Source organism: Nothobranchius furzeri, chromosome 14, assembly GCF_043380555.1.
Source record: "Nothobranchius furzeri strain GRZ-AD chromosome 14, NfurGRZ-RIMD1, whole genome shotgun sequence".
In the NCBI taxonomy this organism is placed as follows: Eukaryota; Metazoa; Chordata; class Actinopteri; order Cyprinodontiformes; family Nothobranchiidae; genus Nothobranchius; species Nothobranchius furzeri.
Genome location: NC_091754.1, coordinates 25864969 through 25891830, shown reverse-complemented (window position 1 = coordinate 25891830; position 26862 = coordinate 25864969). Strand labels below are relative to the sequence as shown.

At 41.8% G+C, this 26862-nt stretch overlaps 1 protein-coding gene and 1 non-coding gene across 2 annotated transcripts; both read left to right on the top strand.

Annotated features, from left to right (window-relative positions):
* Positions 1–14285: 14285 nt before the first annotated feature.
* Positions 14286–18961, top strand: LOC129164936 (spectrin alpha chain, non-erythrocytic 1-like). The gene is made up of 6 exons (XM_070544023.1): positions 14286–17027; positions 17451–17543; positions 17654–17755; positions 17826–17858; positions 17939–17974; positions 18181–18961. Exons 2-6 carry the CDS (start codon positions 17478–17480, stop codon positions 18256–18258), a joined length of 315 nt encoding a protein of 104 aa, XP_070400124.1. The 5' UTR covers positions 14286–17027; positions 17451–17477; the 3' UTR covers positions 18259–18961.
* Positions 18962–20798: 1837 nt separating this feature from the next.
* Positions 20799–22684, top strand: LOC107384646 (uncharacterized). Its single transcript, XR_011516304.1, has 3 exons — positions 20799–20851; positions 20944–21065; positions 22234–22684. It is a non-coding gene; the product is annotated as an uncharacterized protein (transcript).
* The last annotated feature ends 4178 nt before the right edge of the window (positions 22685–26862 follow it).

Sequence of the window (26862 nt, the reverse complement as noted above, 5' to 3'; positions counted from 1 at the left end):
CTGCTAGATCTTTAAAAATAAACAAGCTTTTCTTCATTTTCTGGCCTTTGTGTCCTATGAATTTTAATTTTCCAGATGGTTCTTTCTAGGTGTGATGCTCAGAAAAAACAAAATACCTAGACATCAAAAGATCAGAGAGGAAAGTTTGTTCAAAAGCTCAAACAAGACACGTGAATGGCCTCAGGCTGGTGGGAAACACCCCGAGAGGTGCTTTATGTTTGTGTTGCATCCTGAGAGATAAAACAGATGGTTGTCAGCCTTTTTTTGTTTACATATCTGTGTTAATATTTTTACTTTTGAAATATGATTAGTCACTCTAATTTTAGCATGTGGGCTGAACATGAAAATGGACATCTACCCCTTTTTCCTGCATTAGCCACAGATAGAAAATAGATGAGGAAATACTCGGATTTAAAAAGCCAAACAGTCAGTGAAAATTTGCATTCAGGGACTCACTCATCCTGGCTCGCAACAGGGAAGGCTGTTGTTGATTTAGCACCTGGGAGAGAGCAGAGCATGTCTCGGCTAGTAGAAGCTAACTGTTAGCATTACTTCCACAACATGGTAGAACTCCTTCAGACTTTAGTTATTTGTGGAGATAAAACATAAACATTGCAAAGCAAAAAGAATCAGCGGCAGATTCGCTTTGCTGCTAGCTAATCAGAGGCGAGATGTCAAAATATCAGGAAATAAGTCTCCAAATGCCTGCCATTTTCTGATACTTCTCCTCTTGCTCACTTCTAATTCCTGAAATAGGTGTACCGGAACTTTTTCCTCACATAAATCGACTCACAAGGCCTTTATTCATACTAGAGCCTATTGGAAACGTGTTAAAAAAATGAGTGAACTTGGTCTTTAAAATAAACACATAAATATGTTTGCATCTCTAACTTGCATGGCTTGGTGTGAATGCGCTACGATTCCTGTTCAAAGACAACATCTCAGTCCTTTTAGACTCCCAGGTCAACAAACCAACAACAACATTGCAAACAATTATACTGAAAGCAGTGAGATTTGTTACTGTTCATCATTCATGATGAATAAATTAGCTTTTTGCTATATTTCCTTTACGAATATGCACACAGCCCAGAGGCTCAAGGCCCCAGCAAAGGGCCTGTCCTCCCCATCAGGAAGTTTGGAGATTTTTAGAACAAAACAAATATTGTGCAAAGCCATTAAAGCAATGCTGAATAAAAGCAGCCTCTGCATGATTTACGAGCATGACCTCATTTTCTTATGCAGTAGCAGCACAACAGGTAAGCAACAGACATGCAGAGAGATTGCTAATTTATGTTAGTAATTTATAATTGCTTTCTTATGTGGGTCTATATATTTTTGAGTGCTTGATGGTAATCACTTTTACATTCACTCTGCTTGTTTTGCATCTATTACAACATAATAACGTGCATGCCAAGTCTGTGACCACTTTGACCGCCAAAGTCTCTATTTACAAGCGTGTGGTTTGGAGCAGTAATTCCACTGGAGCTCTGTTTAGGATTTGAAAGCTTTCCCCCAAACTGGCCAGACTCCCCATCAGTTATAATGAGGCAAATTGGAAGCCAAACTACAGGTTTGAAATAGTAATTAGTCAGACTCCCTGCTACAAGGAGAGACAGAGGGACTAATTTAGCTGAGCAGAATTAAAGATCGGGGAATAGTAACAGAGCACATTTGGATGACAGCGGTATATTTAGCTGTGGTGCTCAGATGTAGGGATAGAGCAAATTCAGACTTTAAAGGCATAAAATCTATTTTTATCAGACAGCAACACTCAGATGGCTTCAGATTGGTTCAACAACAGAGGAAAATGCTGTTTCACATTTAATAATAATTATCTGGTTCTGACTGAATAAACCACAAGCATTCAGGGTTATTCAAGGGTTTGAAAATAAACAATAAAGAAAAAGAATAACCAGAATGAAAACACTGTTATCTGTGAAAGACCAGGAAGCCTTTATGACAGTGTGATGGTACAGAACCCCCCAGCTAACAGTCCCTTCCTATTTACATTGAATTAACATTAGGGCAGACTGAGTCTGTCTATTTGCTTCTTGTATGTTTATTAAAAAAATGAGACAATTCCCACATGGCTGAATATCATTTATGCATCAATGGTGATTTTAGTTGTGATTTTGCAACATGTATTTAAATCCTAGCATATTGTAATGTGTTTATGTTTTATTCTGTTTAATAATGTATGAGAAAGTCTGCAGCTAACGTTTCTGGAGTCTTAGACTTTGTCGGCAGAAATAGCTCCAAGCAAGTCCTAAAAGTTACCCTGAGTCATCGTATGTGTATTCCAGTCTGGATCAGGGCTGTTTCCAGCTTTTTGGGGACCCTATGCAAAATGAAGTTAGTGACCCCTCTTTTGTGTGTTATAATGCTTATGAGTTTAAACCTTCAGATGATCTGTGGCAATGCCTTACTTTGTTCCACTTTACTGAAAAACAAACACACAGGTAGTGCTGGCTCGTCTATGGGGGCGCTAGGGTGTTGTCCCACCAGTTTCACAGGAAGAAGAAGAAGATAAAAATTACGAAATATAAAAAAACAAACATGAAAATTAAACTAAACGATCTATACGTCATACAGACTATAGGTGCTGTGTATAATCTGCATTTAGTTCTCTCGCACTTTTACCATGGCAGATTGTCTTGACGTACTTCCTGTTCCTTTTGGGTGCACCAATCTTTACCATCGACTTACGCAATAACGTGCGCATGTGCGCTGGATCCCCCTACAATGCGACCGAAACATTTGCAGAAGACTGGAGTCTCAGCTCAGGATGCTCACCCTGAACCGAAAGCTCTCCACTGTTCACCGTTGGGTTTTATTTTTTGTTTTGTTTTGTTTTGTTTTTTGGCTCGCCTTTCTTTGTTCATTTTAGAGCATCTGAGTACATCTCGTGAAGTGTTTTTATTACAGAGAACATGAAAATGATGGAGTGTTGCTTCAGAGACTTGTAAAGACTCCTCAGCAGGTAAAAAAAAAGCCCAAAACAGTCAAGAATCAGCTCAGTGTGACGTTGGGGCAAAAGATTACGCGAACCAAGTGGATTATTTTACTTTAACATGGATTATAAACCAGCAAACGTAAGACTGAATTTATGCTTTGACTTCATGAAATTTGCTTTGTTTTGCTTTTCATTTTGCAGCTGATTGTCATTGGGTGTTGTTGAGGAAAAAAATGTGGACCCTCTCGTTTGGATGAGCCTCTTTCCATTAGGTGCAGTTTGCATATGCAATGAATCAAAAGGGTCAATTTTCACCATATAATTGACACAGTAACCTTTCATGCACGCCAGAGCTGCAAAGTCAAGGTTACACCAGCTGGGGGATTCAGATGCACAAATCAACCTTTTGCTCACTCATTGTTCCTCAACGCAGACATTAATAAACTGTCAAGGTCTCCCGCAAAAGCCCTTCTCTCTCTGCTAAAAGTCAGACTGCTGGATTCCTCACTCTGAATAAAAGTAATCCACATGAATCCTACATGACTTTACAACTTACAAGTTAAATTATCATATGTGATGAATGAACAAGATGTTTAAATGAAATGTTTGAATAGCCTGTGCTTATTAAATCAATAAATTTGAAAATGAATATTGTTCTTACAATGATCCATTTATATCACAAATCACTATGTGTTTGATTTAACAAGTTAATCATTGTTTACACTCATACACATTACAATAAGATAAATACCAAGGTTAAAAACATTTTTGTATCTGAAGGAAGGCGTGGCTTTCTGAGGAATGTTTTGGTAAAGCCTTCCAGACATGGCAACATACCGATTAGCCAGAATACGCCAGAAATCATAACAAAGTAGTTGCATAAAAGAAGAATTATTGCCCGAGTCATTCAGCTTCTAGCGGAGTTCCGAACTGGCCAATTCGGAACAAGCATCCTTGAGACATCTCTTTTGACAAACAGTCAAAATCTGTTTGCACGCTGCAAGCTGACACAGCCAGACGGCTCCCTAAGAGCCACATCCACTTTGGACGCAAACAAGCATTCCAACTACTGTTGTGACCTGGAGACATCTCAAGACTGGACGGGTCATATCAAAGTTTAATCTATGAAATCCCGGTGCCGTGAGGTCCACCCGACTTCTGACAGTTCAAATCTGCTGGGGGTCTCCACCAGGGTTTGTAGACACAACAGATTGCGTCTGATGCTGTTTTATTAATAGTCAACTCTCTATTTTATAGCAGACAACAACTTCTTTTACACCCAGATTTCACAATTTCTTTCAGATACAAAGATTCTGATAAACATCTAGCTTACATCACATCACATTCCATCACCACATATCCACTCCATCACATCTCATTATTCATATCTTGTCATGTATAATCATTAGTTTAGAAAAGAATAAAATTCCTGTTTAACTAAATACTTTACTCTGTCTGAATTAGTACGAAGTGTGTTTATGGTCACTGAACAAGTAAAAGTAACTATAATCTTCTGATTAAACCTTCAAAGATCAATCTGATTGATTTTTCAAACTTACATGGACTCATCGCATCTTATTGGTCATAATTAATTTGCAGTCGTGCCGCTATAAAGTGTGACCGCTACACATACTGTATATTGGTTAATATTAAGCATGTTTTTTGAACAACTTTGCTGCTGGAAGTGCTGTGGGCCTGGTACCGGATCTGTCGGGATCAATTTGTGTGAGGCATAAGAATGGTAATTTAGCGCCCCCTAGTGTGGTTAGCGCATCTGAAAACCCGACTTGCAAAAATGCGCTCCACCAAAAAAAAAGATTCACCGGCTGCCACTGCACACTGGGTTTTTGAAATTTTGGACAGGAACAGAAAAGAGAAAATATTAAGTTGATCCAATAGTTATTTGAAGCTTTAAATGAGGGGTCAGGAACCCTGGTCCTCGAGGTCCAATATTCAACGTGTTTTTGTTATTTCCCTGCTGCAACAAATCAGTGGTTGAATCACTTGTTCGACCACTCACCAAGCTCTGCAAAAGGCTTTTAATCTCTTGCTGATTAAAAGCAGATGTGTTTGAACCATCAACATATAAATATTGGACAATGGGTTTCCATAGGCTCCAATAACACGTTTTTGAGGCTAAATGGGAGGTGGCCACCACCGCCATTTTGACCGTGTCACAGGTTCCATCAAGCCCAGACAATTCCACAAAAGGGAAGAGAGGTGGAGCTGAGGATGGGGCTGTAAGGCTGAGATCAACTGACGACACCCGGTCAAACTATCTACAAGCTAACCTGAAGCTAACCCAAAGCTAACGCAGAGGTGGGAGCTAAGCTAACAGAGGTAGCAACCTAGCTACAACCAGAGTTAACTGTGCACAACACCAGAGCTTCTGAGTCAGTTAAACAGTACATGTTAAAATCTAAGCTCAGCTCGGCAGTGACCTAAAATACATAAATATAATTTTACTTACCGAAAATATGAAGTGGAGACTCCTTGGATGCTCTATTAGTGCAATTAATGCCACAGCAAGTCATTTTGTCCAACAGTTGCACAAAAAATATCCAAACAAGAATACACAAACACAGAGACTCTAAATCCCGGAACAGTTTCCAAGCCAGATGGAGGCTCTACTGAGGCCTTTCCACGGAGCTAGCTCTGTGGTCACGTGGGTCGGATGCTCATTAATTATACAGAATTTTAGGCTTTTAATACACTTAAACAGAAGAGTGAGAAAAATATTCAACACCCCCCCCCCCCCCCCCCCCCCCAGAATTGTCATGAGTGTAAACTAGATAATTTAAACCAAAAACATGTTTTGGTACCAGGCTGTAAACATGTTTATTTCTGCTGTGAAACTGGTATTTTTAACATGGGAGTCAATGAGGATTTGCTCGCTTCTGACACCAGCCCCCAGCGGATGAGGGTGGAACTGCAATTTTTGGTACTTCCGGGTTGGCCTCAATTTTTGAGCCGCATTGTGGGGGCTTGGTTTGAACAAGCAAACAATGTGACAGATCATTTCCTGCTGTGGCCCCCAGACTCTGGACCTCTCTCCTTCTGAGCCTGAGATCAGTGGACTCAATGGTCTCCTTTAAAAAGCTGCTAAAAACTCACCTGTTCAGGCTGGCTTTTGCATGACCTTTGTCATCACTCTTTCCTTATTCTGTTCTTATTCCGCCTTTCCCGGGCTCCACTGATTACCTCTTCCCCATCCATTTTCTCTTTCCCATTCCTTATACTTTTTAATTACAATAAAAAAATTGTCTCTAATTTTACCCGTATTTTTTAATAATTAAAAAATTTTCTTTTTTTTATATTAAAATTGTTTGTTCTTGTGAAGCGCCTTGTGATTTTTATCGAGAGGCGCCATATAAAATATAGTTTTGTTCTTTCTCACCATCCTTAGTTTCCTAAGGATTGTTTATTTTACTGATTCCATCTTTAACATTGCATTTAATGCGACAAAAAATACAAAATGAGAGAACGTGAATGCTAAAAAGACTTTTACTTTCTATATATTTTGCTGTCTGTTACATCCAATGTTGCAAGAACACCTGAGACTCCAGATACTCACAGCTGTTCGAAAGGACGTCAGCTGCTTTCATGACCTGTTTGTGTTGTAATCCATCAAATATCTGTTGAGACACCAGCCAAGATAAAAGTTGTGGAGACTTGAGTCAATTTCAAAGGAAAGGTTGGGCTAATTTGCACCTGAGTGATCCAGGAACCCTTTAGGGTAACAATGGATTCAGGGTGAAAACTGATCCAGACATCTGTCAAAAGCTCCTCTGATGTGTCACTTTCTCATTCTAATCGTCTCATAATGAAACATCTGAAAGCCGTTGGAAATAAAAGAGCTGAATTAAAGCTTGTCTCAACAGTTTTTTTCCCCCTGATCAGCTCAAACTGAGAGAAAACCCCTCAGACGTTTTATTCTTTTGCACATGGTAACTCTTTACTGTGAACCCAGCATCAGAAATAGGATGGGAGGCTAACGTTTCTCTCTCGGCTGCATCCAACAGCTCCCAAAAGATCTCACACGTTAAACCTGAACAGTAAGAGGCTGAGTTGATGAAGCTGTCAGAACAAAAACATGTTAGAGATGCAGGATTACCAGCTGGAAACTTATTACAAACGAAATGAGAAATGAGGTTTTCATTAAAGTGTCTGCATGGTGGCTGGAAATGTGTGAATCTGAGGAACAAATCTTTAGTCCTGCTGAGAGCTTGCACGTTTAAAGAAAGTAAAGCCTAAGAAATGTCCTAGTTTAATCTTTTCTTTCTGCTCAGATGTTTATCAAGAAGGTCTTAGCTTTGTTTTGTCAACAACACGACTAGAATAGTTTCATTCTAATGATAATGCTGACTAAACATTCATTTCATTTAAAGTATCTGATCAGTCTTTTTCTGACAATCTATGCTTTATGACCGTAAAATCAGAGCTTTCGTTTTATCTTAATGTTTGATTCAAATGGAAAAAAGCAACATGCAAGTGTAATCTACAACAGAAGCAAGAGAGCTAAATGTGATGGTTTAATGAAAGTGAAGGAATTTGGGTGAGCTGCTCCTTTGAGATTTATTCTCAGCATTTCTCTGTTCACGCTTACTGTAAAAAAAAAGGTTAAAGCAAGAAAATCTAAAACTGCAGGTGGGCTTTAAATGTTCGTGCATCAGAGGTCTAAATCAACAAAAAGATGTAAATGATCTTAGGTCAGCCAGCAATTTGCTTCAATCCAATGGAGCTTTGATGGAAAAAGCCAGCTTTCCTGTCTCCTTTTTTTTCTCGTTTGTTTCATTCCAAATAAAAACAAATAAAACACATAAACAAAAAGAAATAAGAAATACATAACAAAAAAATCAAATTTGAACGAAAAGGAGCAGAATGAAGAAAAACATCTTATAATTTCTGCCCCCTTTTCCAGTAGAAATAATCAATTTATATATAATTACCATTTGTCAGACACACACACAGATTCATTTTAAAGTTTTTCCTGTTCTAAATTCCAGTGCGATCATGATCATTGATTTAATTGACATTTTCTTAATTTTGTTTTTAAACGAGAAACCACAAATTACATCTGAGAAGCTCTGCAAATATTGTAGCGGGACCGGGATGGTATTAATAAAGTGGTCAGGTAAGATGGACAATTAAAGTAAACACATTTAACAATTACAGCAACCAGTAAAGTTTCCACCCATTTTCATCCGAAGGCGAGGGCAGATGATCATGCATGACAGTGTTGAGGTAGAAACGGACAACGTAACACAGACACTGTTATAAAATCAGAGACAGACTACATCAGCATAATCTCAGAGTGATAACTAAAAGCTGAGAAATATGCTTTCTTCACAGAAGTCAAAGCAAATGTTTGAGCGATAAGTCTTTAGGTTAAAGTTGACCTCCTTGACTGGCTGAATACGCTTTTTGAAAGACCGATCCGGCTCAAGCCACACACCCAAATGTATAATAGAATCAGAAGCTTTCCGCAGTAAAACATCTAAAAAGTGTAAAATTAGACCGTAATGCAAAGTAAATAGATTTGTCTGGAAAAAACATTGAATAGGATTTTGAATTATTTAAAAGCTACTTATTATGAGCTAATCAGTGTTGTATACTGTTAAACTGAAGACACTCTTGGATTTCAGTTACATTGGGTTTTGAGCTAAATACATTTGTGTCATCAGCATATAAATGCACAGAACACGAAGAACACCACAATGGAAAATCATTAATTGATATAAAAAATAAGAGATGTAAAGACGTATGTCATAAACACGGCCGTTGAGGTTGGATTTACAGTGAAGATGACGGAGGCAGCATAAGGTAGAGGTAGCAACAGTTTATTCCAGCACATGCCAAACAAAACATCGCTCTCATCTATTTCTGCAGCCTTAAATAGTTTCAGCTGTCACCTGGACTAAACCATCTTCCACCCACAGGGGAGTTTAACCACTACCTCTTCAATCTATTATACCACCTATCGTTCAATCATTTTAAATACAAAACATTTTTCTAGCTATTTCTATTAAGATTTTTCAAACATAGCACCTGTACATTTTACAACAACAACAAGCTACATACAAAACACACCCCACCCTTCTCCTATGGCCTCTCCCGGAACCTTTAAAGAGTGTCTTGACCCTGTGGGAAACATTTGCCCAAACACCCTTAAGTAAGTAAGTAGTATATAGCGCCTTTCACAGATATAAATCACAAAGCGCTGTACAACATGATAAAGATACACTACCCTGTAGAGGACAAAGAAACAGGTGAGAAACACTTTAGCAACCTCTTTGCACTCACTTCCAAAATTCTAATTTACACTGCCTTTGCTTAAAGCTGAAAATCAGTAGACCTTTTTCCCCCCATTAACAATCCTCTTTCCTCACAGGTAATCACCACAATTCTCCACGAGGAGCACCTGTGCAGGACCTGGAACAAAGGCTACATCATAATTATTAAAATGCTAAAGACTCAATTAAAATCTTCTTGATGTGCAAGTTCATGCTTAAAGTGCGGTGCTAAATAAAGTACTGAAGTGCCTTCACCAAAGTGCAAGTATATATTTAAAGTGCTGTACAAACAATAGAAAACCCCTGAAATGAAGATCTCTTCCTTACAAGGTATAAGCAACCCTACAGCAACCTACTGTATCTAGCGCTCAGACAACGTTGGCGAACTAAAAAAGCTAACTGCTAGCCTTTAAATTAGTGTGGCAAGGTGGAGAAACAAGGGCCTGGGCAGGATTCAATCCCCAGACTCCCGGGTGAGAGTCATACGCGCTTACCAGTCAGCCAAAGGGACATCCCCTTGGCCAAGTAGCCAGGGCACATGATCAATCGAGACACTGTGACAGGACGCTCACACTGCCACATTAGCTACAAGTGGAGTAAACAGCTCACAGCTGTAAAGCAGGTAGAGAGCTCCCACTATAGTGTTACTACCCACACCACTAAACTGCTCAGAGCAGTTTCGGGTCAAAGGTGGGCTACAGAGTGCCGTCCAGCTTGAAGCTGCTCACGTTTCTGGATAAAACAATAGCTTCAAGTGTTAAAAATGTTTTAGTGTTGCTTTAAAATAAAAAGAAAGTGAATGCCGTTTCATTTCACTTCAACATTGAAACTGCAAAAATCTGAATGCATACTGGACACATGTGGGCTAAATCTGCTGTGTTTATGTTCAGTTAGGCCATAGCCACGGAATATTCTCCCCCACCCATCTAATCTTTATCCGGGACAAAATTAATGTGAGGAGATCTGTAAACAACACGAGGTGTCTCTACGCCACACACAAACACAACGGAGCACAAGATAAGATTAGATAAATCTGTACTGTCGTTGTCACTGTTTCCAGGAACAAAGAGATTGAAGGTGCAGTTGACGCACAAGCCTAAAACCGACTACATAAAAGAGATAAAACCAGAACAAAAAGTCTGCAGATATGTACAGAATGATATTGCACTAAGTTTTGTGCTATTGACCTGCGGTCAATGTGCCCATCTCGGTTGATTGTTCAGAGCCACGATTGCTCTTGGGTAGAAGCTGTTCCTGAGATGGTTCATCCTCGTTTTCATGGCTCTGTATCTTCTCCGCGATGGCAAAGGACCTGCCCAGGGTGTGATGGATCCTCAGAGATGTCTGTATGCAGCAACAAGAGACGTAGATGTCTTCCAGAGTGGGGAGGGTTAGGGTTAGGGTTAGCAGTTGTTCTATCTGCTGCCCTGATGACCCCAAGATTGACAATGACGTTGAACATTCTGTTCTGTTGCTGGCTTGATCTGACTCTGAACCCAGAAAGCAAGGCAGGAGGCAGAAAGCTCTGGAGCAACCAGTGACTCCCACCATAGTCAATCTGTGTTGCATTTTTGGAGGAACCACGAGGAAGCACGGACTGAAAAGTTGTGGAGAGTACCAAACCGTGCTGTTGGAAAAGGGGCATTATGAGCCAACCTGAGCCATTCCCAATCTCTCCCTGCCTTGTTCTGTGCACGGCCCATCCTCAGCTCCCCTCAGTCTCTGCCTCCCAGCCAGATTTTCAACCGTGGAAATCCAGCATTCTATCCCAACTCTTCTCATAGATCTCAGCAAAAATACGTCCCCTAATTATTTTTGCCTTTTTACCAGAACAGATCTCTCCAGCTATTCTGTTTTCTGCACTCTGACCAATGATCCGATTCCTTACCACCTTTTCATTTCATCCTCCCAGTTTGTTTTTTTCCCTTTCCACTGTCTCAGACATAACCCTTGCCTGTGTACTGATCATATGTTTGGGTTTTGGATTTTAGTTTAGTCTTTCAGTGTCCGTGATGCCCATAAAGAAAGTTCTAAACAAACCAAGGAGGATTGTGGAGCTGCAAGAAGATTCAGGAGTCCTGAATCTAGACTCTACAGCTCATTTTCCACTAACACTCACTCCTATGTTGGGCTCAATTTCTGGGTCCTCAGAATCAACCTTTACACGTTTTTAAGCATTCTTAAGGACGGTTTAGAATTGCTAAAGTGGCCATTAACAAATATTTTCTGCAGAGATCTCTCAAAACCCTCAGTTGTGACTCTGTGAAATAACAAGATACATCCCATAGCGACACCAAAATGTCTTTATTTTATAATGCATGTGACTTCCTGCTGGAGGCTTGTTATTAATGATTATTTAAAGCGGACACAAGAGTGGCTTTCAGTGCATTTGTTCATGTGTGACAGTCAGTGGGTAAACCGGGTACATCTGGTTAGGGAGTGGGGTCACCTGGTATGACGCCCTTGAACGGTCACTGGCATGTGAGGTAAACACTTAAACCTCTCGGCGTTGAAATGAAAAATCTGGTTTGATCATCGGGTCTACTGTGATAAAATGAAGGAGGAGAAGTGGCGTCAGAGGCGAGTGTTTCACCTAGGGTGTTTTCACATCTCCTCTGAAGTTCTGGTTCATTTAAAAGGTGTTTGGATCTTTTTGACTCTGGGGACACATGTGGTGTTTGGTGAAGATTAAACCTTTTGTTAAATAATTTTTACATCTTCACCCTGAATGTACTTTACTGAAACAACACAAACAGCAAACTATTCCAAATCTACAGACTCACAACAAGTTTCCAAAGACTAGGCGATCATTGAAACCAATAAAAAATCATAATTTAATATTTTGGAGAAATTTAACTGATGTTCTCAGATTGTCATTAGGGAGGCATGCAGTTATTCAGTAAGAGGAAGTGAGAATTGTGGTGAAAAACCAAAAATAGAATGTCAGCTGTACTGAAACATCTTTACCAAGACGAGTTCAACTCTGACTCGGCACGCAGTTTAATAAACTCACAGAACGCATTCTTATGATCTCTACTTTATTTTGACACCAGACCTCTTTTGGGTTTGTGTGCTATGGAGGCTGGTTCTTTGCAGCAAAGTTTTACTTCATACAGACTCTCACATCTGACTGTGCTTCATGAGAATGCAAGTGTAAATATAGGAAACTTGTACTCCTCACACTTAGACTACTGCAGCTTGCTTTTCTCTTGTCTGAGCAAAACCTCCCTGCAGGTGGGTCAGAATGCCTGTCCTCAGCTTCTGATCAAATCATCAAAGTACACCCGCATCACTCCTCCAGCTTCACTGGGTGCCAGTCAACTTCAGATTCTGGTCCAACATCCTGGTTCTGGTCTATAGGGCATTACATGGACAAGGACCATCTTGCATTGGTGATCTTCTTTGTCCCTACACCCCCAGCAGGTCCCTGAGGTCCAGTGTTCAAAGCCTGCTGGTTGTGCAGCACCAGGCTAAAGACCAAAGGTGACAGATCATTTGCTGCTTTGGCCCCCAGACTCTGGATCTCTCTCCCCCTAAGCCTGAGATCAGTGGGCTCAGTTGTCTCCTTTAAAAAGCAGCTGAAGACTTTTTTTATCTTTCTTATTTTTTACATTTTTGTTCTTGTGAAGCACCTCGTACTTTTTATCTTGAGAGGTGCTATATAAAAGATCTTCTTTCTTTCTTCCTTTCTAGGATGGCTTGCCAGCCACGTAACTTCATGGTAGTAAAATGTTTCTGACATTGTTTTAAGTCAAAATACTTGAAAAAAACATTTGATAGAAGTCAGTTCTAATATACGAAGTGATCCACAGTCATGTTTTGGTGTTGGTTTTGTATGGCTCCTCTCAAGAGAAAAATTACAAGTTGCCCAAGAACAAAAATGTAAAAACAAAAAACAACAAGATTAAAAAATGATTTAAAAATATAATATAACAGAGAGAAGTAAAAAATTGTTATTAAAAAAGAGAAAGTGAATAAGAAAGAGGTAAACAGCGGATCCTGCCAGGAAAGGCAGAATTGTTCGGAGGATCTGACTGAGGAGCAAGTATTCATGAAGCTTTATTGCATACCCCAAACCCAGCCTCCTTGTCTTGAATTGCACCAAACTTATTTGGATTTGATGGATTAAACCATGAGATTCATTTGTACGTGAATTTGTTTTAGAGAAATATGATTTTTTTTCACCAACTCTACTTTCTAATTAGGCTGCATTCATTTTTCCTCGGAAATGACAAATGAAAACTCAAACTTTTTTCTTGATTTACAAACTCACATTAGCAGTTATTTATTTAGCTCAAGAAAAAAGTTTAACGTTTACTTTTTCATTAGCACATTTAAATTTTGTTTAATGAATTTAAAATCTGACTTCTTGTTGTTTTACCCTGTTTAAAAACCTCACATTTGAATTTATATTGTCACTATGAGGGAAGTAAACAGTTAAAACATATCCAAACAGCAGCTCTAAACCCTACGACAGATGAATGAGAGTGAATCCATGTAGACCAAGCCCCCACAATGCCGCTCTAAAAATGGTCCCATCCCGGAAGTAAGAAAAATTGCAGTTCCACCCTCATCCGCTGGGGGCTGGTGCCAGAAGCGAGCAAATCCTCATTGACTCCCATGTTAAAAATGCCGATTTCACAGCAGAAATAAACATGTTTACAGCCTGGTGCCAAAACATGTTTTTTGTCTAAATTATCTAGTTTATACTCATGACAACTCTGAGGGGGGTGAATTTTTTTCTCACTCTTCTGTTTAAGTGTATTGAAAGCCTAAAATTCTGTATAATTAATGAGCATCCGACACACGTGACCGCCGCCTCAGACCCACGTGACCACAGAGCTAGCTCCGTGGAAAGGCCTCAGTACAGCCTCGGTCTGGCTTGGAAACTGCTCCGGCATTTTGAGTCTCTGTGTTTGTGTATTCTTCTTTGGATATTATTGGTGCAATTGTTGGACAAAATGACTTGCAATGGTATTAATTGCACTAATAGAGCGTCCAAGGAGTCTCCACTTCATTTTTTTCGGTAAGTTAAAATCTATATTCGTATTTTATGTCACTGCCACCTTTAAACTAGCTTAGTTTACCGAAGTAGCTAGCTAACTATCAGTTTAACATGTAGCATGTACTGTTTAACCATGAAATTTAAATGTAAAATACGGTAAAATAATTAATAGGGCATATTTAGATGGGTAATAGGGTAAAACCCAGTGCATTTAAGATAAAAATGGGTTGAAATATGACGGAGCGCTAAGAGGGAGACTTCTGTGTCCATTCTTCCATCCGGTAATCCCCAGCGGTCAGGCCGGGCAGCCTGACCGATCCGGCGCCTACTTGCTGCGCCTAGCTGCTGCGCGGTCTGACCGCTCGTGGAGTTTTTCATGTCTGACTTTAACCGCATCTACCGTATTACGGCGTGAGCGCAACAGCGACAACTTAATATCGATGTGTAAGCAGCCTGAGTGGTAGGGTGTTTTCATCTGAACCCTTAAAACCTCGAGCAGGCTATGCTGCACTATTGACGTGTTAGCGCGCGGCGCAACTTAGCAACGTGACATGTCTCTGAGAAAGCGTAAAACACGGACGCTTCTTCTGAAGCGGAAAATAACACTTCTTCTTAAGCAGAGCAGGATGTCGCCTCGGCTCGTTCACGGCCGAGCCGGACTGAGCTCGATAACATTGACCAAGCACAGCCACTGGGTCGTTGTAGCTGCCACCAGGCCTGCTGAAGGAACTCCAGCGGGTTTCATCAGACTCGTAAAGTTTCTTGTTTTTGATGGGGATTTCTGTATTTTACCGCTCCCTCCTGCAGTCTTCCCCTATTAAAATTTAAAATGTGTAACTTTATGTATTGTGATGAATGACTAATATTCATGTAAAACTAAAACGTTAGGCATTTAGGGGGAAAAAACAAAATAATAAACATTATACAGATGTCAAATAAATCAAACTGTAATTAAACTATATATTTTCAAAGTCATATAGACAGCATGATGGTTTGTGTGATCCGCGCGGTTTCACTTACACCCCTTTAATGATCAGGCTGTTTTTTATTATTTTTATCAGCTGATAGCAGTTAAAATTATGGTAAAAAATACTTTTATCTGTTTTTGATAACTTAATGCCCAGGAAGAGCATCTTCCTGGGCATTAAATATAACCCAAATGTTTTATTATGAGCAGATCTGATGAAGGTGTAGACAAGCAGTCTGCAAAGTAAAACTTGTTTAGAGTCCAAACTCTTACTAAAGCTTTTGAAAAGAAAAAATGGTTGAATTTTGAGAAGTATCCACAACAGGGGAGCGAGACCTCTGAAAAATGTATATTTTCTCTGAATTCATAGAATAATGTGAAGATTCTGGGAAAAGTTGGGATTCTGAGATTAAAACGTAAATCTTTCTAATCATAATTCTGGCAGTTTTTGTGTCCTTCTGCTGTGGAAAGTCGTGCAACATGAAGATACTGAGAAGATGCTTACAACCTGTATTTTTATTCCATCCATAAATAAAATCATGAGCTATTTTTTTAATCCAAATTTGATCCAAAGGGCCATCGTTGGTTCCAGACCCGTTCTAGAACATTCCTCTAATCTTAAAGTCATCATCAGTTTCTTCCTTTTAACAAATATTTATTTGTTCAAATATTTAATATTTATAACTGGAATATTTGTTCCTCCCTCTCCCACTGCAGTTAGTCCTGTCCTGCAACCCTGTTTTTGCAGCTAGCGAAGCCAACCATCACTAACCTGGGGGTGGTTTTGGACCCAGAGATGCGGATGGACTCCCACATTAGCCAGGTGGTTAGATCCTGCTTTTCCCGGCTTCGCCAGCTACCAAAGATGAAGTCCATCCTGAAAGACGTGTCATATTTTCTCCCCAAGCCGGACCTGACCGTCATGTATCGGTCCAAAATAGTGTGATGATATTGTGTTTTTTGTACATAACAGACTTTTTAACAGACAAATTTGTCGCATTCTCCTACACCTCTTCACGGGCTCGCCACAGTAAATATTCTATTAGGTGAGAGATAAACTTTATTGTATTTATCCTAGTGAATCTATAATTAAACGGGTAAACTAGTAGTAGCACATCCAACGTCAAAGAAAGTAAAATGTTACTATCAGGAGAGGGAGAATGTTTAAGTGGTTAGCAGCAGTGTGCTAGCCGATGGCCCCCTCCATGAGGCCACCACAGCTCAGCAGAACATCATTGTAGCTTCTTCTGGGGAGAAAAACACTTAGAGAGAAAATAAAGTTAACAGCTGAAATAGCAGGAAATAATACAGTTAAAGAGCAGATTGTAGAAGAAAGAAACCCCTGGGTTAAACTGGTCTGTCTACTGCATAATGCTGAACTCTAACATGTGTCCTCAGGGAAGGACCTGATTGGTGTCCAGAACCTGCTGAAGAAGCACCAGGCTCTGCAGGCTGAGATCACAGGTCATGAACCTCGCATCAAGGCTGTCACCCAGAAAGGAGAGACCATGGTGGAAGAAGGATGAGCAGGTCTGGTCCTGACATGTTTCTGAGGTGTCTGCAGGTTCTGGCTCACTTTTTTTGGGTCCAGGTCACTTCGCTGGTGAGGAAGTGAAGACTAAACTGTGGGAGCTTCATGGACGTTGGGACACGCTGAAGGCCAAGGCGTCCCAGAGGAGGCAGGACCTGGAGGACTCTCTGCAGGCCCAGCAGTACTTTGCGGATGCTAATAAGGCCGAGTCCTGGATGAGGGAGAAGGAGCCCATCGTTGGAAGTCCAGACTAAGGGAAAGACGAGGACTTGGCCGGGGTATGGAAGTCCCTTCCTGAGAAACTCCAATCGCTTTTCTTTGCTCTCTTTCCAGTCCTTCATAATTAGTGTTTCTGTATTTGTCATTTCCTTCGGTTGTCTACCAGACGTCGTTGCTCGTTTGAGCGTCTCATGGGTTAGGGGTAGAAGTGCTGGCCTCGCACAGGAAGTGATGACAAACGTGTTCCCGTCGCTCTTATTTCAAACGGTTTACAAGCTGTGATGTGTGTTCCCGCTGCAGGGCAGCCATGACACGTGGCAGCCGGCAGAAGGCTCACGCTTTTCCACTAAACACCCGCAGAGCTGCGTCTGCGGTGAACTGAGCAGGGTTTGTTTTACAGTGGCGGATCCGATTGGACCATCGCTGCGAGAAAGCTCCACTTGTGTCAGACGAGCTGAAGGTTCTGATGTTCTGCTCCACAGGCTCTCCTGAAGAAGCACGAGGCCCTGATGTCGGACCTGTCGGCTTACGGCAGCAGCATCCAGGCCCTGAAGGAGCAGGCCCAGTCCTGCAGGGTGAGTTCAGAACCCTCGGCCCGTCAGAACATTCTTATCCACCACGTTCTAACACCAGACCTGTTAACCCGACAGCAACAAGGTAATCAGCAGGTGCTTTTGTCCTGCAGGACCTGAAGGACAAAGAGTACCGCCTGAGGGACATCAACAAGGTGGCATCTGAACTGGAGTCAGGTCTGATGGCTGAGGAGGCTCCTATGGTTCCGGCTCAGGTGAGCGTCACCTGTCTGCAGCAGCTGGTCCCTCTCACTTCCTGGTTTAACTCTGCTCGTCTGTTTCTAGCAACAAGAACATCTGGGTTCTGCTCCTGGAAAGGTGCGTGTTGTCCTCCGCCTCCACCAGAACCAGACGTGGTGTTTATGTTACCACTCATTTGTTTGTTTGTTTGTTTACAGGATGAAGCCGACTCTAACACGGCGTCACCCTGGAAGGTGAGTTCATTCAGCTGATCAGAGGTCACCTCTGATGGCCGCAGTCACGGCCGACCGTGCTGACATCACACAGGAATTCAGGTGACCCGGCAGGCACCAGGTGCTGGTGAAAGTGGGGACATGTCAGCTGGTTGCCATGGCTACAGTTATTTTTATGCATCTGTATGACTGCTGACTGGTGTGTTTCCTGTGACCTTTGACCTCAGACCGTACGGTTGGGCGTTCAGACAACGGCTAACTTTAATTCCATCAAGGTAAGAGGAAGCTCTTCCCTTCCTTTCTGAGCGATCCGTCTCCAGGTTTCTTCGTCCGGCGTCCAGCCCGCTGGCGTCCACCTTCATCTCACCTTCATCTCATCTCACTTCATTTATAGTGCAATACTTTCACATTATTTTCCCACACTTCTGTATACCTGTATTTTGTTGTTTTTCAATAAAGAATGACAAATTATTTAAGTTTGGTTTTTGTTGCACACAAATATATATCTGTAAAAAATATCTACAAAGCTAATGTTTACATAACAAGTATGATTGGGTTTTGCAATACGGCACTCAAGTTTATTTTAGTAAGATTTTCAAACCAAGTAAAGTTAGTAAAGAACACATTTCTATTGTCTGCTAAGAAACTGTTGGGATTTAAAATGGGCCTGTTGTACAAATAACTTGTAAATGATTATTCCTCACTTTTGTCTTAACCAAAGAAATTCCAGTAATTGAGCAAAAACATTTATTTTTAACACTACATTTTATAAAACAGGGCGCAAAGTGTCGGCACATGTATGTATGTATGTCGATGGTCCGCCCCAACCAAACCAAGAGACACAGACGTCAGGGAGGCCAAGGTTGTCTCTGCAGCTCTCTGGGCACCACGCCTCACTCAGCTGTCTCCAATGATCCAAATGGCTATGGAGAAAAAATAACAGGTTTGGCCTAGCTGTTTAAAGTACAAAACCATACATGAAGTGGTCAAGACAAGTACTTGGTACTTACACTTGCTTTGTGTAGCTGACGTTGACATACAGGCTGCCATGGCGACCTTTTAATAGATCTAAGAAAAAAATGTAATAAAAGAATGAAACTTAAAAACTCCCAAACCTCATGTCATATTTACTAATCAGCTATGGCTGATTTATTGTTTGGATCACAGTGAGTTACACTAATTCTAATATATTTTTATTTCTATTGTACATACATACTTTTTAACTGTTATTTTCACATGACTGTTATCAGGCTCTCTTGTTCTGGTTCTGATGATAACTCTGTGTCTTCCAGTAAGTTATCTTGTGCTTACTTCATCTGTATAATGTCTCTTTACTTTTGGTAAATTGTACTGAGTCCAGAATAAAGGCTAGTTGGCTGTACAAGATACAAACAAGTATTACGTTTTGGAAATATATGAAACACCGCCAGCATCTGTTAGAGCCTGTGGCGGGGTGCTGAGGGACGGCTCCAGCCCAGGAATGAGCTCTACACGCCGGCCGGGAGGGTTTGAAACACCGCCATCCTCTCCTCTGCTGGCTGTTCATTCTGTTATGGTTACCGGTGCTTGTGTTGCAATGTGAAACGTTTGGTCTCAGATTTTGTAAGAAAGATAATAAAATGTCCCCCCAAAGTACGACTTAAATATATTTTCTCTTCTTCATGATACATTTAATGGCTGGTGCGACTCAGGAGTGATAGCGCCGAAAAAAACTACTGAAAACTTGCTCAAAGCAAAATGTATTCATTACGGAAATAAATTATAAACTTACCGATTTAAAACTTTTTTAATACAGGTACTTCTCACGAACAGGCGCAGAAAACCTCCACCTAAACTCCGTGTGAGGTTCAGGTCGATGGGTGTTCCAGTTAGCTCCGGTTGGGTTGAAGCTAGGTGGCTACATCCGTTAGCTCGGCTCCCACCTCCGCTTTAGCTTTGGGTTAGCCAGGGTTAGCTTCAGGTTAGCTCGTAGCTAGTTCGCCTGGGTGTCGTCACTCGAGCCCAGCCTTACAGCCACACCCTCAGCGCCTCCTCTCTTCCCTTTTATGGAATTGTCTGGGCTGGACGGAACCTGTGACACGGTCAAAATGGCGGTGGTGGACACCTCCCATTATGGACAGATAACGTGTTATTGAAGCCTATGGAATCGAATTGTCCAGTATATGTACAGTCTATGGTTGTACCCCATATTTGAAAATTAAATTTGTGTAAAATTTAAGTTGCTCTTCTGAGATATGTGAGTGAACATTATTTTCTAATATTTTTTTTTAATTTCATTGACAGGAGCACTTCTATGATGGGGAAAAAGGCACAGGATATTTAGCGTGGCGCCTCAAAACCATGTCCAGGAGTAATATAAGAGGCCAGAGAAGGTAGCCACCTCACCTCATGTGCAAGGACCAAACCGTAAAAGAACAGCAACCACAGTGCCTCAACAGCTTGATGGAGATGCCTGCAGGGAGGCAGTTTCATTTCTTCTTCACTGTAACGATGAGACAGTTGTCTTTCAAAAGATGAATATGACCTTTCAACATCGACAGGACCTTGTGCATGATCCACAGACAAGTGCAGATGTCTTCAAAACATTCCCACGTTTTTTAGACGTTAAAGGACTAGTAAGTGGTATTTTTAATACGACTGCAATTGACTGCAGTCTTAGCTGGTCAGATTTTGACAATGGTGCTTATTTAATTAAAGCATTTTCATGCGTTAATGATTAATAGGTAAACCAAGACTTCCAACTGTTGCTTGGAGCTGAAACCTCTTCTAAAATGCTTGAGAAATGGGACACGACATTTAAACCCAAGGTTATTGATGAGGCCCGAAATCTGACTCAATCGGCGGAGGTTCGCCAACTTCTGAAAGCTGCTGAGAACCTTTCAACAGATGATGACTCCAGTAAGGCTACTCACACTCTTGCATTGTAGTCCAGCAAGCTCAAGCTTTTTTATTTGTGAATTTTAATATGCCTTCTTTTTCCCTGCCAAAAGACTGGGACAGTGATATGGCTTCTCTGCTGCTCCTTCTTCATTTGTTGCCACCCACTGCTGGTCGAAAGAGGACAAAAATTAGCCCCTGTGATGCGGTGGACAAAATGGTGCACTTTCACAAGGTGAATACGCCTCTTCTATTACAGTCTAATAAACTAGGGTAACCCATTAGCAACAGACTATTATTTCCTATCCGTGTATCATTCGTTCTTTTCATTTTCTATTTAAACAAAGTTTAAAAAAGGCAAATTTTGTTTATTTGGTTATCCATTCATACATTTTCAGCTGCTTGTCCGGGGTTGGGTCACGGGAACAGTAGCTTCTCTGGCTCCTCTCAACGCAGAGGAGCTGCGAGTCGACTCCGAGCCCCTCCCGGATGACTGAGGTTCCCACCCTATCTTGAAGGGAGAACCCAGACTCCCTGTGGAGAAAACTAATTTTGGCCGCTTGTATCCGCAATCTTTCTTTTGGTCACTACCCAAGCGGCTGAAATGAATGCAGGGAACGCCTTGGGATTTCTCAAGAGGAGCCCAAGTGGCTGTGAAGAGGGAAGTCTGGTCCTCTCAGCTTAGGCTGCTGCCCCCGCGACCCGACCCTGGATAAGTGATTAAAAATGGATAGATGGAATAGAACGAATGATGCATGGATTATTTCCTATATGCAAGTTGTCATTACAAAAGTAATTTTTATAGTTTTCTTATTGCCATATGTACACACCATATGCAGTTTGCTGTATAGCATGCAGGAAGCATTTAAAAAATTTAAGTTGCTCATTTCTCAACTGCTTTTTTACTGGTGCAGCAGTAGCTCAGGTGGTAATGCTGGTTGCCTCATAAATGGAGGATCATGGGCTCGATTCCAGCCCCCGCCAGGTGTATTCTGCTGTTGTGTCCTTGGCCAAGACACTTCACCCAACTTGCCTGTGTTGGTGGTGGTCAGAGGGGCTGACGGCGCCAAATGGCAGCCTCGCCTCTGTTAGACCTCCCCAGGGCGGCTGTGACTACAAAGTAGCTTACCATCACTAGCAGTGTGTGAATGTGAGAGTGCATGAAAGCATCTTTGAGTGTCCTAAACAAGCGCTATATAAGTTTGATGATTATTAAGTGTTCTTTCCAGTTTCATAGGTTTATTCCCTTCACATAAAAGCAAAACATTTAATTAGTTTCTCACCATCTATTTGTGGAAAATTTTATACATTTGTTGGTTGCTGGATGACCATACTGGAGTGTTTCAGCAATAAATACGATTATAAAAATGTCTATTTCATTTGTATGTGTTTTTGTTTCTCAGTCAAACTGCAGCATTGATGAACACCTGCAGAGACGAGAGGGGAAGCAGCCATACATTCTTGCAGTTGGTCGCACACCAAACAAAACTGGTGCATTCTACATTGTTGTGGACAAGCACCTCATCCCCTGCCAAGCCACCAGCTCATTGGGTGCTTTTGATGAACTGTTCAAATGTCACTACGTTTTCAACCTGTCCTATGATGAGTCCCTGGTCCAGCTCTTCACCTTTGTGCAAACAACGATCTACAACATCGACGCTACAACAACAAGTGGATCTCCAAGAGTTTGTGAGCTTCGAGCAAAATTCTTTAACTAGGTTTAAAAAATGTTCAGGTGTTTCATCTGTCAAGCTGTTCATGCTGCTTGCCAGTTACTAATAACTCATTTAAGACTTGACCATAGTTTCTATCCAAGCACCAGGTTTAAGTTGGTTTGTGCACAAGATCGTTGTAGGCGACAGTTTTCTACATATTCGGGTTTCAAAAAACATTTAGCTGTTCGTGAAAAGGATCTTTCGCAAAATCTTGATGCAGAAAATCCTGTTAACTGTTCAGATGGTGACACTAAAGAAAGCGAAACCAATACCACGCAGAGCCCAGAAAATAATGGCTTTGAGGAGAAAGGAACTGATCTTATTGCAAATGTGAAACATATTTGTGCGTCAATAATTGGTAAACTGCAAGGAAGTGGTATGACAAATAGTGCATAAGAAAAATTGGGCCTCTAATACATATGTGGAGCATGAGGTTTGAAGCTAAACATAAGGTTTTCAAAAACACTGTTAAGAACTTTAAAAATGTCACAAAGTCCCTTGCAAAAAAACACCAGATCTCCATAGGATACCACTGGGAGACGTCACCTTTAAATCGCATCGAACATGGACACTTGAAATCATTTAATGTGGACACTGAGGACAATACAGAGATCTTTGCAAAAGCGCTGCATGCAGCACCAAAAGACTTATTTTCTTCTACCTGGATCAAAATAAGTGGAACAGAGTACAGACAAGGACTAATCATTTGCTGTGATGTTAAAAATGAAATGCCTGTATTTAGTCAAATAAGAAAGATCATTTTAGCTGACAGTACCACGTACTTCCTTGTGGACAAGCTTGTGGTCGATAATTTCAGTGAGCATTTTCATGCCTACAAAGTGTTTAAGATTGAAGAAAAGGATGTTGTGAAAGCAGACAATCTCATCAGTTACAAACCGTTTGACTTGCAATGTGCACATAGTGGTGTTGGTCAGTATGTTGTGCCTCTATTTTATTTTTAGTTGTATTAAAGCAGCTGATTGGTGGCCAGTTTGTTTTGGTGCTTGGAAGACCTTTGGAATTAAAGGATTTTTATTTAATTTGTTTATGTATCGTTGTATTTCTTGAGCCTCAAAGGCAATTACGTTCAGGCTTAATAGAGATGAATGGCATTTATGGCATTTATCTTTCACATTATTCTGTTGCCTCATGTGAAATGTGAAATTTTGTAAATTTTGATTATGGGAGTGTTTTCACTATTGCAAACACTTAACTACAACCAAACTGGTGTTTGCTGTGAATTTCACAATATCATAACAAATTGATAATTAGAACATGTTAAAAACACTTGTTAAAATTTTAATCAAATATTAGTGCTGATTAGTGTTAAATACACTTAAAAGTGACACTCCAAAGTGTCATAAAACAACACTCCAAAGTGACATAAAACAACACTCCAAAGTGTCATAAAACAACACTCCAAAGTGTCATAAAACAACACTCCAAAGTGTCATAAAACAACACTCCAAAGTGTCATAAAACAACACCATTGATGGTGTTATTTTATAACACTATTGAAAGTGTAATTTTAACACTGGACTGGTGAGGATTATATAAACACTGCAATAGTGTTAAAAATAACACTATCCGAGTTAAATTTACACTGACGATTTTGGTCAACATAAAAACAAAACACGCTTACAACTCTGGTGTTAAAAGGGAAGCATACATTATTACAAACAAGGTTTTTCTTATACTAAATTTTAGAACGTTTTTGAATCAAAGGATGCCGTTTTTCTTGAGTTACAGTGGGCACAGAAAGTATTCAGACCCCCGTCAGTTACTCACGCTTTGTGATTTTGCAGCCATTTGCTAAAATCAACTCATTAAAAATTTCTCATTAATGTACACACAGCACCCCATATGGACAGAAATATACAGAATTTTATGCAGATTTATTAAAAAAGACAAACTGAAATATCACATGGTCCTAAGCTCAGTATTTAGTAGAAGCACCCTTCTGAGCAAACATAGCCATGAGTCTTCTTGGTAAAGCTGCAACAAGAGTCCCCCTGTAGCTCAGTCTGGCTGGACGGCCTGCTCTAGGAAGGGTTCTCATCCCAAACATCTTCTATTTAAAGATTCTGGTGGCCACTGTGCTCTTAGGAACCTGAAGTGCAACAGAGATGTTTTTGTAACCGTGGCCAGATCACTGCCTTACCACAGTTCTGTCTCTGAGTTCTTCAGGCCGTTCATTTGACCTCATGGTTCTCATTTGCTCTGACATGCATCTTCTTCTTCTTTTTACTGGACAAAGCAAGCTGGACCCCTCGCGGCGTATTGCTGCCACAACAACATTATGCCCACTGCCAAACCCGTCTATATCCTTACATATACTCCGACTTCTTGCAGAACATAGCAACACCTCCACCCTGCGCCACTCCACCAACTCCAGTAATGTCCTCAGACTGAATGCAGTCACCCCTAATTCACTCAAAGCCTCAAATAAAGACTGCCGCTCCACTGCGTATCGGCCACACCTCAGAAGAACGTGCCCTACCGTCTCCAGATCTCCACACTCATACCTACCAGTCGAGTGCCAACCAATCAGAAACAACACCCCCCTCAAGCAGTAATGTCCTAGCCGCAGCCTGGTCATGACCCCAGATTCTCGTCTCCTAAGGAAAATATCCCGCCCACGACCACCCACCTGTCTCTGCAAAGCAAAATAGGACCATCCAGTGGTCCCCTCATCCCAGGAGGCCTGCCACAACCTCATAGCCTCCTGACTAATTGCAGATTGACACTCCGGAGGCCCCAACTCCACCCCCAAATCCACAACCTGCCTCCCCAGTGCGCCTTCAGCCTCAGCATCCGCCCGTTCATTACCCTCCACCCCCACATGCGCAGGAACCCAGGCAAAACACACCTCACAACCCTTAACACCCAACTGATGCAACGCCATCTTGACAGAAGCCAGCATGTCCGGTCGAGACTCGGAGTGCTGTCCCACCAGTGCTTCCAGGGCCACTGCCGAGTCAGAGCATATAACAGACCGTGGTGGAGCATGCTCCCCCACCCAATGTAAAGCACACATAATAGCCACCAGCTAAACTGTAAACACTGAACAGCCATTCCGAAGCCGGCGGCCACTGCTGTAACCCAGACTCAGACCAACCCCACCCCCACTCTACCACTTACCGAGTCCTGCGAGTCATCTGTAAACAACTGCAAATAAGATCCCAAACTCGTATCCAGAAAACCCGTAAAATCATCAGCCCTCCCAGCAGCCTGGCCTTGACCCAGGAAGGAAAAATCAACCTCAGGTTCAGGCAACATCCAGGGCGGAACCTCAGTCCAAACCAAATGAGAACTCACAGGCCACTGGAGAAAGCCCAACTCCTCCGCCTGTCTCCTCAGAAGATCCGGGAAACCACCCCCAACTTCTCTACCTGACCCCTCGAATTCCCAATGTCGGCTCAACAACGCCTTTGCAGGGGCTGACTCCCCCACGCCCTTAACCGCAACAGGTAACGGAGCCCAAATTTGACCCGCCGAAACTCCAACGGGATGTCTCCAGCTTCAACAAGGAGGGCTGCCACCGGGGACGACCAAAATGCCCCAGTACACACCCTCATAGCCGCTGCCTCCAACAAATCCAGCTGCTTCAGGGTCGAAGGCGCAGCCAAACCATACAGGAAACTCCCGTAATCCAAGGCCGACCTGATCATGCCCTCATAAACCAGCATCAAAGCGGCTCTGTCTGCCCCCCAGTCCGACCCAGCCAGACACCTCATTACATTAAGAACGCGGCCACACCTGTTCACCAAGCCCCGCACGTGCACCCTCCACGTCAGTCTCTCATCCAACCACATGCCCAATGACCTACACACTAACACGCGTTCCAAGTCCCGCCCCTCCAACCGCAGCCCCACCTCAGAACCCTTCCTCTTAAAACCAAAAACCATATATTTAGTCTTGGTAGGGGACAACGTAAAGCCCCAGCATCTCGCCCAAGACACCACACCGTCCGAACTCTCCTGTATCTTATGAATAACATAACGAAGATTTCGACCACTCTTCCAGAAAGCCCCATCATCCGCAAACAGCGATCGTCCCACATCACCACCCAAGGAGCCAAACAGACTGTTGATTAGGACATTGAATAAAACCGGGCTGATCACACTGCCCTGCGGAACCCCATTTTCTACCCCGACCGACTCGGAAAGCACCAAACCCACCCTTACCTGGAGTGTTCTATCACTTATGAAGCCCCTGATCCACCGCCTCATCCTCCCCCGCACCCCAGCCCTGTACAGAAACACCAGCAGCCCATCCCTCCACAGCATGTCATATGCCTTCTCTATATCCAGGAAC

What these genes read in the sequence shown, in the direction of transcription:
- LOC129164936 (XM_070544023.1), top strand. Translation starts at nt 17,478, where the DNA reads ATGTCGGACCTGTCGGCTTACGGCAGCAGCATCCAGGCCCTGAAGGAG. An exon ending in TGGGTTCTGCTCCTGGAAAG is followed by an intron (nt 17,859 to 17,938) that starts GTGCGTGTTGTC and finishes GTTTGTTTACAG; the next exon opens with GATGAAGCCGACTCTAACAC. An exon ending in ACACGGCGTCACCCTGGAAG is followed by an intron (nt 17,975 to 18,180) that starts GTGAGTTCATTC and finishes CTTTGACCTCAG; the next exon opens with ACCGTACGGTTGGGCGTTCA.